At 41.3% G+C, this 12500-nt stretch overlaps 1 protein-coding gene across 1 annotated transcript in view; it reads left to right on the forward strand.

Moving 5' to 3' along the window:
* LOC127448052 (uncharacterized) overlaps nt 1–12500 on the forward strand; it is a 25832-nt gene that overhangs the window by 12208 nt on the left and 1124 nt on the right. The window contains exons 4-12 of the mRNA XM_051710305.1: nt 2639–2764; nt 4499–4629; nt 4724–4766; nt 6755–6904; nt 6981–7141; nt 9272–9370; nt 9459–9595; nt 9895–9978; nt 11989–12228. Of these exons, the coding sequence (XP_051566265.1) occupies nt 2639–2764; nt 4499–4629; nt 4724–4766; nt 6755–6904; nt 6981–7141; nt 9272–9370; nt 9459–9595; nt 9895–9978; nt 11989–12228 (1171 nt within the window). The remainder of the gene's footprint in view (nt 1–2638; nt 2765–4498; nt 4630–4723; nt 4767–6754; nt 6905–6980; nt 7142–9271; nt 9371–9458; nt 9596–9894; nt 9979–11988; nt 12229–12500) is intronic.

Consider the following 12500-nt stretch of genomic DNA (forward strand, 5'->3'; position numbering starts at 1 on the left):
CTTGTACAACGTCTTTTTCTTTGGTTTGAAATAAGATAACCGGGTATGCATAACAAATACTTTAAAACAAATACATCTTCAGTGTGTGCCGGTGTAACACAGAGGCTTGGAAACTTTGGTTAGAATCCATGTGTGGTTTTATTGAAGTAAATAAAGTACCAGCCTTAGGAGAATAAGAACAGTTAACAGCACAGTTGACGTTATGCAGTCTTGACATAAATCCATAAACCAGAAAAAAGGTGAAGGTATTACACAGGCAAAAAGCCCACAGGTATTTCCACAAATGATGAGACAGGCAGAGGTCGAACACAGTAAAGCAGTCCAGGCAATAATCCATAAACGGGTAACAGGCAAGAGTCAGGGACGGAGAAGCAGGCAGAAATGTAGACAACGCTCAGTAGTGTTTGCGGAGCAAAACAAGACTTCGCACTGAGCATATGCAACACAGTATTTATATAGTCCCATGCTTAATGAGCTAACAAGAAGCAGGTGAGTGAACAGTAAATACTCAGGTGAGGGGGACCTCTGGTAGCGCTCGAGGAAATCAGGTTTGTGTAGTCACGATGAAATTCCGAGATGAGGGAAGGATCAAGGATGTCCTCTGCGTTAACCCAAGAACGCTCCTCTGGTCCATTGTCCTCCCAATCCACCAGGTATTGGAGTAAGTGACCCCGACAACGGGAATCCAGGAGCTTGTTGGGGGTGGGGTGGGGTGGGGGGGTCATCTCTGGGTGCCAGGTTCATCATACCTCCATGGACCACCAGCAGGTTTTAACAGGGAAACATGGAAAGTGGGAGAGGTGTGATTAATTAGCAGGGAGGAGAAGTTTAAATGACACTGGTGTTACTTGTTTGATGATTTTGAATGGACCTACATACTTGGGACTGATCTTGCGGCATGGTAACCGGAGATGAAGGTCCCTGGTTGATAACCAGACTCATTGCCCCGGTTGATAGGCAGGAGCTGGACGATGGTGATGATCAGCCTCTCCTTTTGCTGACATATTGCTCTCTGGAGATGCACGTGGGCTTGATCCCACACTTGTTCGCTTCGTCGCATCCAATCATCAATGGTGGGAACATCAGATGGTTCACCAGACCAGGGTAATAGAGGGGGTTGGTATCCTAGTATGCATTTGAATGGTGTGAGATCAGTGGAAAGCTTGACAAGTGAGTTGAGCATATTCTGCCCAGGGAAGGTACCGGCTCCATTCGGACTGGTTCAATTGGCAATATGTGCATATGTAGCGCTCCAATTCCTGATTGAGGCGTTTGGTTTGTCCATTAGATTGTGGATGGTAACCAGAGGTTAAGCTGATGTTGACATTGAGTTGTTTGAAGAAGGCCGACCACACTCAAGATGTGAATTATGGTCCTCTATCAGATACGATATCATCAGGGAGGCCGTACAGTCTGAAAACATAATTAAACAGGGTTTCTGCAGTTTCCAGTGCAGTGGGGAGTTTGGACAGTGGGAGTAAGTGACTGGCTTTCAAGAATCAATCGATTATGGAGAGAATGACTGTCTTTCCATGTGATTCGGGAAGATCGGTAATAAAGTCAAGAGCTATGTGTGACCATGGGCATTGAGAAAGGGGCAAAGGTTGTAGAAGACCAGCAGGAACTTGATTCAACGAATTGGATGTGGCACATATTTAACACTCACGTACATAGGTTGTTGTCAAGAGTGAGTGATTCCCACCAGAATATGTTTTGAAGGAGACGGTTGGTGGGCTGTATGCCTGAGTGACCAGAACACAACGATGTGTGAACCCATTTGAGCACTTGTGGTCAATGACCTATGTTTCTGCATGTTGGCAGAAACATAGGTCATATTGGGTGGACATTCAGCAGGTGGTGTAACTTGGATATTGGCCTGGATCAAGTCATCCATGATATCCCAGTGCACAGGAGCTATCACCAGAGAAGAGGGTATAATGGATTTGTTGTTGATGGTCTCTTGCAATTTGTCATGTATTCGAGATTATGTATCGGCTTTAGTGTTCTTAGAGCCTGGTCGTAATATGATCGTGAAGTCGAATCGGGTAAAAAACAATGCCCACCTGGCCTGATGGGGATTTAAATACTTGGCTGCTCAAATGTACTCAAGGTTATGATGATCTGTGATTACTTGAAATGTGTGCTTAGCTCTTTCCAACCAATGCCGCCACTCCTCAGTTGCAGCCTTCATGGCTAATAATTCCCAGTTGCCAACATCATAGTTCCGTTCTGCAGAGGAGAGTTTACGGGCGAATGCACAGGAAAATAATTTAGCTGGGTTACCATGTCGTTGGGAGAGAACTGCACCAAGACCGGTGTTGGATGCATCCACTTCTAGGATAAAGGGTAACATAGGATCTGGATGACAAAATATGGGCACACTTGTTAAGCATTTCTTGAGTTCCTCAAAGGCAGCAGAGGCAGCTGGATGCCACTGTAGATGTTTAGTGGCTCCCCGGGGAAGGGAAGTAAGAGGTGCAGCTACTGAACTGAAGCTTCTGATGAAACATCTATAAAAATTGGTGAATCCAAGAAACTGTTGTAACTCCTTCACAGTTCTTGGTTGAGGCCAATCCAAAACATCTCTTACTTTGGAGGTATCCATAGCTACTCCATCTGGTCCAATAATTTACCCAAGGAATGGATGATTTCTTTGTGGAACTCACATTTCTCAGCTTTGGCATATTGTTGATGCTGGATGAGGTGTTGAAGGACTTGGCGTACCTGCTGAACGTGTTCTTCGAGTGTGGAGAAATAGATCAGGGTATCATCGATATATAAAATGATCCCTTTGTTGAGCATATCACGGAATATTTCATTGACAAAGGACTGGAACACAGAAGGACAGTTGGAAAGGCTGAAGGGCATGACCAAGTATTCATAGTGCCCTGCACAAGTTGAAAAGGCAGTCTTCCACTCATCCCCCTTGCGGAAACGTATCAAATTGTAAGCATTGCGTAAATCCAGCTTAGTAAAAATCTTGGCAGAGCAGAAGGCACAAGGGGTAATGGATAACAAAATTTCACAGTGATGTCGTTGAGATCTCTGTAATCTATACATGGGCGAAGACCTCCATCTTTCTTTTCAATGAAGAAGAAACCAGCTGCAGCAAGAGAAGTGGAAGGATGGATAAAACCCTTCGCCAGAGCTTCTTCAACATATTCTTCCATTGCTTTGGTTTCTGGCTCTGATAACGGATAGATGCGTCCTCGGGGCGGAGATGTGCTGGGCAGTAGGTCAATAGCTCAATCACAAGGACGATGAGGAAGCTGGGCAGCTTTGACTTTACTGAAGGCTTTGAAAAGATCAGCATACTCCACAGGTGAGACTGGTTCTTCTTTGACAAGAGCAGAAGAAAAATTGGTACTACACCGTTTTAATGGGGCAACAGGAGTCAGACAGGCATCGAAGCAACTAGGGCACCAGCTTAAAATTTGACCATCTCTCCAGGAGACAATGGGATTATGCTTACGAAGCCAAGGTAACCCAAGGATAACGGGATTTCTGGGGGAATGGATGACTAAGAGCTGGATGTCCTCTCTATGTAACAGACCAACTTGCAGTTGTATGGTTTGAGAAACTTGACGTATGGAGCCCGTGCCCAGCGGACGACCATTTAAGGCTGTGACATGTAGAGAATTACAGTGAGTAACAGGTAACTTATATTTCTCCACCAGATTCTGGTTAATAAAATTGCCAGCTGCCCCAGAGTCAAGTAATGCTTGAAGTTCTATTTTCATGTTATCATGCGATATCGTTATGGGTAATAGCAGCTAACTAGTAGTAGGGAGTTGAGAAGAGTTCAAACTCACCAGAGACTTGTTTGAGGTTGTTGGTTGAACTGGGCAAGATGCTAGGCAGTGACTGGAACCTCCACAGTAGAGACATAATTGAAACTGGAAATGACAGGCTCTCTCCTCAGGAGAAATTTTAGTGCAACCAATTTGCATGGGCTCAACAGGGGTGTTGATATGTACTGGAGGCAAGACTGAAGATACTTTTCTGGTGGGTCGGCGGGAGCGCATCAAGTTGTCCAATCGAATGGTCAAGTTAATGTACTGGTCAAGAGTGAGGCCTTCATTACGACAGGCTAGTTCTGCTTGAAGCTCAGCATTAAGTCCTTTATGAAACAGCAATTTGAATGTATCATCCAGCCATCCAGTTTGTGCAACTAAGGTATGAAAGTCCAGAGCATAATCTGCAGCAGCATGGTTACCTTGTTTGAGCATCAGTACGGTTTCACCAGGTGACTGGCCATCTGTCGTTTGTCCAAACACCTCCCTAAATCGTGCTTGAAACTATTCAAGCGAACGTTGAATATTGTTCTCGCCTTCCCAGACCGCAGTAGCCCAATCGAGTGCATGCCCAGTGAGGAGGGAGGTGACAAAATTGACTTTTGCTTCTTCAGATGGATATAGATGTGGTTGTTGCACAAGAAATAATCTGAATTGCATGAGAAATCCTTGGCATTTATCAGTAGAACCATCATACTTCTCAGGAAACGGTAACCGAGGACTCACCCCAGAAATGCTGGCTGACGCGGAACTGGAACTGGTTGCTTCGGTGAGCGTGGATGGTGTAGTTGTTTATGTGGGCCGTAGAGACTGCACCAATTCCTCGGCTAGAGAGGTAAGTTTGCATAACTGTTCATGATGTCGAGTTAAGGTGGTGGCTTGTGATGTGACCATAGTTTGAAGGTGATACATTTCTGCTGGATCCATAGGTGGTGAAGTCTTCTGTAACACGGAGGAGGCTTGGAAACTTTGGTTAGAATCCATGTGTGGTTTTATTGAAGTAAATAAAGTAACAGCCTCAGGAGAATAAGAACAGTTAACAGCACAGTTGACGTTATGCAGTCTTGACATAAATCCATAAACCAGAAAACAGGCAAAGGTCTTTCACAGACAAACAGTCCACAGGTATATCCACAAACAATGAGATAGGCAAAGGTTGAACACTGTAAAGCAGTCCAGGCAATAATCCATAAATGGGTAACAGGCAAGAGTCAGGCATGGAGAAGCAGGCAGAAATGTAGACAACACTCAGTAATGTTTACGGGGCAAAACAAGACTTCACACTGAGCATATGCAACACAGTGTTTATATAGTCCCATGCTTAATAAGCTAACAAGAAGCAGGTGAGTGAACAGTTAATACTCGGGCGAAGGGGACCTCTGGTGGTGCTCAAGGGAAGCAGCTTGGCTGGCAGGTGTAACAGTAGGGACAAACACATCTTTTTACATAAAACATGAGGTGTTTTAGCAGCCTAGTTGTCAAAAGTGTGTGCCATGAATTTCTAAATATTAAAAGTGCATTCTGAATGGGGGCCTGGGTAGCTCAGTGGTAAAGATGCTGGCTACCACCCCTGGAGTTCATGAGTTCGAATCCCAGGGCAGGCTGAGTGACTCCAGCCAGGTCTCCAGGCAAACAAATTGGCCCGGTTGCTAGGGAGGGTAGAGTCACACAGGGTAACCTCCTCATGATCGCTATAATGTGGTTCGCTCTCGGTGGTGAGTTGTGTGTAGATGCCGCAGTGGATGGCATGGGCCTCCACACGCGCTATGTCTCCATGGTAACGTGCTCAACAAGTGTGATAAGATGTGTGGGTTGACGGTCTCAGACGCAGAGGCAGCTGAGATTTGTCCTCCACCACCCAGATTGAGGCGAGTCACATTGGGAATTGGACATTCCAAATTGGGAGAAAAAAAGTGCATTCTGCAACCTCTAACCTAACGATAATGGACAGAGGTGTGTCTCGGACGGCCGCCAAAGTCTTCCAGACACAAGTATAGAAATAACACAAATCTTCTTCCGTGAAAAATAAAGGAAGATTGTCAAATGAGTCATCATCAACTTCTTTAGTGTAGATCTTGATGGTACGTGTTGTTTTATTAAACCTGAATCCGCCAACACTCTCATAGGCTATGGGAAATTCACACTTCACCATGTCCGATGTTAACTCTGGCACACTCAATGCATTCTTGTGCTTTGGGGCAAAAGTCATCCATTCAGTTAAATCAACTTGCATTCTCAACGGAGAAAAAGCCATTTCAACAACGTTCAGAATAGTTTTCTGAATGTGGAGAGTTATAAACACTCAGGAAAACACACACCTTTTGAATCGCATGCTCGCTTATTATTATCTCTCAAACACACATCTGGTCAGACATTTCCGGTTATGGTTATCGAACATAAACATATGTCAACTTCTTCCGGACACGCCCCCTCATCAATCATTTTGACATATGGTGCCCAGTATTTACTATTTTTGGGTGATTAGGTTAACCATAACCTAACCCTAATTTTTGATAAATTAATAGAAATAATTTTCACACAATCAATATTGAAATGGTTTCTGCTCATTTCACTCTTTTAGATGATCACAGTTTTAAACATGTAATAATTTTTATAATGTATTTTCATACAATGTCTGGGTCTGAAGGATAAAAAATTAATTTAAAAGACATTTAAAAAGTACCAAAAATAAATGGCCTGGTGAAAAGGTCCCAATTCAGTTTTAATGAGACCTTCATATAACAAAAAGAAAAAAGTTGAAATCTGTTAGTTGAATAAAATCAAGCCCTGAGGACATGAAAGTGCCTGAAGTTACAGAAACGCACATACAGTATATTTCAGAAATATGATGTCACAATCATGCTGTTGTTTTAGATCCGTCATGTGATTACCTGCGGCCCAACACTTCTACATTCATCTTTTGATGTTCTTGAAGTATATCAGATTGTGTTTATGTTCAGAGTTAGCGGCGAGGATTCAGTTGGAAGCACAAGCCCAAACATCTTTCAGGAGGAATTCTGGGATTCGTGGACTCTCTGGATCTCAGCAGGATACATCTGTGGACCAGCTGTGGATGTCAACAGAGACACACACTGTACAATCATACACAGGTAAGAACACACAGTCCAGTAACAAACACTCACTCACTGCACGTGTTTACAGTCTCTGTCTCGTGTTCCTGTGCAGCTCATGAGGTTCTTCTGAACTCTGTGACGAGTTCACACTTCCAGGGTTCTCGCCGCACACGCTCACCGTTCCGTGGTGGAGGAGAGTGTGATATCATCAGCCCGTCTGAGCTCGCCGTTCTCGACTGTCTCACACGAGGTGGTCTGAGTCTCAGCTTCAAGGTGTGTCGTGATGCTGGTGAGACAGATTAAGTTAGAATGAGAATCATTAAGTCACTGAAAACTGATGGTTCTTTAACACCGGGTAAACGGGGAAATGGTGGGTACTCAAAATAACTCAGTCAGCCAAACAAAACTAGATCACTCCGTTTATAATTAACAGATCTGTCAGACGCACATTCAGATGACAAACTCTTCTGTGCTGAACTGCGACTCCGAATGAATCGTATGTGTGAAGTGATTCATACGGAGGGAATTTATTTTCTGAAACAGTTTTGTAAGTTCCCACATAATACCTTTATCCATCCCTTATGAAAATGAACTATGGTTTTACTACAGTTACCATATTTTAACCATGATATGTAGGCAAAACTTAAAAATCATAATCTTTCTAAACATGGTTAGTTTTGCTATAGTAACACAATAGTTTGTTTGTGGTACATGTTGATTTTTTTAAACTCTAACAAAAAATGGTTAAAGGAATATTCCGGGTTTAATACAAGCTCAGCTCAATCAACAGCATTTGTGTCATAATGTTGATTACAACATAAATTAATTTCGACTCGTTCCTCCTTGTCTTTAAAAAAAAAGCACAAATGTGTGTTCCAGTGAGACACTTACAATGGAAGTCAATGGGGTCAATAATCTGTAAACATTAAAATACTCACTGTTTCAAAAGTATAGACACAAGACATAAACAATATGTGTGTTAACATGATGTTACTGTCATAAAATCACTTACTAACCACATCTGTGGAAAAATATAGACAATTTTACAACTTTGTTGCCATGACAACACAGCGTTGTAACCCCTTAAAACCATAAAATGTCTGTAAAAATTATGATTTAAACAACTTTACAGCTCAAATAATACACAAGTTTAACAGAAGAATTAATGTAAGTGCTTTTATACAATTATAAGCGTCACATTTCTGACTTTAAACCCTCCAAAAATTGACCCCATTGACTTCCATTGTAAGTGTCTCACTGGAACACACATTTGTGCTTTTTTAAAGAAAAGGAGGAACGAGTCAAAAATTAATTTTTGTTGTAATCAACATTATGATACAAATGCTGTCGATTGAGCTTAACTTGTATCGAACCCGGAATATTCCTTTAATTGTTTACCGCAGGTTTACTATAGTAAAACAGCAGTTAATTTTTTTTTGCTGGAAACCATGTTTTTTTCTCTCCACTTTGGAATTCCCAATGTGCTTTTTAAGTCCTCGTGGTGGTGTAGTGACTCGCCTCAATCCGGGTGGTGGAGGATGAATCTCAGTTGCCGCCACATCTGAGACCGTCAATCCGCGCATCTTATCACGTGGCTTGTTGAGCGCGTTACCGTGGAGACGTAGCGCGTGTGGAGGCTTCATGCTATTCTCCGCGGCATCCACGCTCACCTCACCACACGCCCCACCGAGAGGGAGAACCACATTATAGCGACCATGAGGAGGTTACCCCATGTGACTCTACCCTCCCTAGCAACCAGGCCAATTTGGTTGCTTAGGAGACCTGGCTATGTTATGGCCATTTTCTAATTAAAGCTGCTTTGAACAATATTTATTTTGATCACACTATACAACTGGACATTCTTCTCTTCAGATGTACATCCAAAAATTAATTAAATATGAGAGGTTAAGAAAAAGAAAATATTTTTGGGGATAATATTTTACAGATCATATTTTAATATCTTTAGGCTTTGGTTAAATGACAATATAAAAGCCATTTAATTAATTTTGCTAACATGTTACACTATTTTTCTTACACAGTAAAATTGGGTCTTTATACATGAAAATAAAAATCAGCTTTTATATTTTAGGAAGGGGGTCTTTTGCAAGGATATCATCATATTTCAGGGTCTTTAGCATTGAAAACTGCGGTAGAGACACAGAGCAGTTTTTCCAAACAGGAGCAGATGACTTTAGGAAATGAAACATTCCGATTAAAAGAGGAAATTGATGATCTGTACTTCCCTTTTGCCTTTTCAGTTTAAGGATCAGTGTGTAATTGTGTCACAGTGTTTTGTTCATTGTGCTTGAGTTAGTGTTTTACTGTGTATTTATAAGAGTGTATGAGATGATTAAAGTGAAATCTGTCGTGAATCACTCACATGTGTGTGTGTGTTTCCTGCAGGCTCATTTCCTCTCAGATCTTCCTGATGTTTCTCCAGTGACTGCGAGTCTTCAGTATCTAAACGTGTCATTCAATGATCTGACACGTGTCCCTCTGGAGGTGCTGCTTTCACCATCATTACTCTTCATGTCTGACACACTTCCTTCAGTGAATAAACTGTAGTTGCACCTCTCTGTATGTGTGTCAGGTGTGCGGTCTGACTGAGCTGCAGGTGTTGAAGATGAGAGATAATCCAATACAACAGATTTCTGATCAAATCAACAAACTCCACAAACTCAAGACACTCGTCATCTCATTCTGCAAACTAACACACCTGCCAAAAGAGTAAGAAAACAGGTGGATTTCACCACAAAATCTAAAGAGAGACATGGGAAATGAGGTTTTACATTAGTATGCCTACTGTATTTCAGGATCATCAAGATCTGATTATTTTCAGGACAATAAATAAATTAAAACGGCAGCAATTAAAGGCAGTGCAACAAATACGGTCATCATTTATAATTAGCCGTCTTCGTAATTTAAGTAATATTTAATAGTTTTTTGCATTGTAATAATGACATTTGAAAATGTGCTGAATTGTCATTTAAATAATGGTCCTAAAAAAGGGTTTAATGTGTGTTTAGGTTGTATTCTCTTCAGTGTCTACAGTATCTGGATGTGTCTTATAATCTCATCACATCACTCAGCAGTGACATCAGTAATCTCAGGTAAACATGCTTGAGATTATTCAACATGTTAAATCAGAAATCAAGAGGATCATCTGAAAACAAATGATTTGCTTCCTGGCAAAAGACAGTAATCAAAGAATTGGCTCTGTTTGTTCTAATGTCAATCTTCACTCTAAATCACAACAGTTACATTTGTTTTTTTACTAAATGATTTGTTCACTTGCATTACACTTAAAAATGTCTAAATGTAGGAAGGTAAATTAGCATGCTGAAAAATTTGCATGCGCAGAGTAAGATTTTTAAAAGTGTAATTCAAATTGCAAGCGTAAAAAATTGCATGTGCACAGATATTTTAGATTTGAGATATTTTAATGCTTTGTATAAGCATGAAAACACTGGATTGAGGACAGAAAGGACAGAGAGTGTTCTGCCAGAGGAACGACACTGAGTCATATGAAGCAGCGGTCTGTCACATTATTTAACCAATCAGGTCAGAGTAAACTGGTCAACAAAAACCTAATTTGATTGGTTACAAGAGGCAGGTAGACGCCTTTGCCCTCACGCTTGCAAAACTCTTCTGAGTGAGAAAGTCGTGCCAAAAGTGTGAGTGCAAAGAAACGGGAGGACGAAACAGTGTATATCGGATTATTTCTAGAAAATATTTATGCCACAAACACAAGTCATTTACACGTTTGTTCATTGTTGTTTATTTTACACATACAGACTGATTCTACGTGGTCAGTCCGTTTTGCTGTTCATGACACCCTTTCTTTGCTTGAATATCGCTGATTGCAGGTTTGCAATATTTTCGGCCATATTAATGTGAAAAACTGCATCTTCATTTACACCTTTACAAAACGTTCAGTGCGCACGCAATTTATTTTTACGCTTGCAACTTCATTTACACCTTTGCAAAACGTTCAGTGCGCACGCAATTTATTTTTACGCTTGCAACTTCATTTACACCTTTGCAAAACGTTCAGTGCGCACGCAATTTATTTTTACGCTTGCAACTTCATTTACACCTTTGCAAAACGTTCAGTGCGCACGCAATTTATTTGTAAAAATAAATTGCGTAAAAAATTTATTTTTACGCTTGCAACTTCATTTACACCTTTACAAAACGTTCAGTACGCACGCAATTTATTTTTACGCTTGCAACTTAATTTACACCTTTACAAAACGTTCAGTACGCACACAATTTATTTTTACGCTTGCAACTTCATTTACACCTTTACAAAACGTTCTGTGAGCACGCAATTTATTTTTACGCTTGCAACTTCATTTACACCTTTACAAAACGTTCTGTGAGCACGCAATTTATTTTTACGCTTGCAACTTAATTTACACCTTTACAAAACGTTCTGTGCGCACGCAATTTATTTTTACGCTTGCAACTTCATTTACACCTTTACAAAACGTTCTGTGAGCACGCAATTTATTTTTACGCTTGCAACTTCATTTACACCTTTACAAAACGTTCAGTGAGTACGCAATTTATTTTTACGCTTGCAACTTCATTTACACCTTTACAAAACGTTCTGTGCGCACGCAATTTATTTTTACGCTTGCAACTTCACTTACACCTTTACAAAACGTTCAGTGAGCACGCAATTTATTTTTACGCTTGCAACTTCATTTACACCTTTGCAAATCTTACTTTACACATGCTAATCTTTTAGGTACTAATCTACCTTCATATAAATGTTAATAGATAAAATATCAAAGCAAGTGTAATTTGATGGAACGATCAAGCACACATTTCAAGATAAACAAAAAGATGTTTGTTAGGTTTTAAACGATAATAGTTGTAGTGTTGAATGTCACTTTGTGTTTGTCTGTGTGTTGATGTGAATGTGCTGAACTTCATACATCCACTAAAAATCACCATCAAGCCTGTTCATTCAAAGTCATTGAGCAAAACTGTTCTGAGAAAAGATCCAGCAGCGTTTGAGACACACATATCACACTTGATCTTACGAAATGACAATTGTAAGTGTTCAGATAGAGTTTGTGATGTGTGTATATTGATTGTTTGTGTGTGTTCAGGTCTTTGAGGTCTCTGAATGTTGAAGGGAATCAGTTAGTGGCTGTTCCCGCTGCGCTGCTGTGTGTGTCGCTGTCTGAACTCAAACTGTGTGGAAACTTCACACATACGTTACTGTGGGACGAGAACAGTCGCAACTCTCCACAGACTCTCCTGCACATGGCAACACACACACTCGCACACACACACACTGAGCGACGATACAACAGCCTGCCACACGCCGCACAGACCCAACTGAACCGGTAAAATGCTCACTTCTGTGTGTGTTTGTCAGTAGCGGTTCTAGCTTGTATGGTGCCCTGGGCAAAACCCGCTTCATCACGACCCCAAAGTTGTTGACCGAGGGGTGGTGGGTCAACAACCCCACCCATAAGTTGCCACCCTGGGCAACTGCCCATGTCGCCTATGCCTAAATCTGCCACTGGTGTGTGTGTGAGAGTAGATCAGGGGCAAATGTAACAGTGTTTTTACATTTTCCTTGAAAACTCATAGACTGTAAGTCTACCTGCCATCT

Source organism: Myxocyprinus asiaticus, chromosome 11, assembly GCF_019703515.2.
Source record: "Myxocyprinus asiaticus isolate MX2 ecotype Aquarium Trade chromosome 11, UBuf_Myxa_2, whole genome shotgun sequence".
NCBI lineage: Eukaryota > Metazoa > Chordata > Actinopteri > Cypriniformes > Catostomidae > Myxocyprinus > Myxocyprinus asiaticus.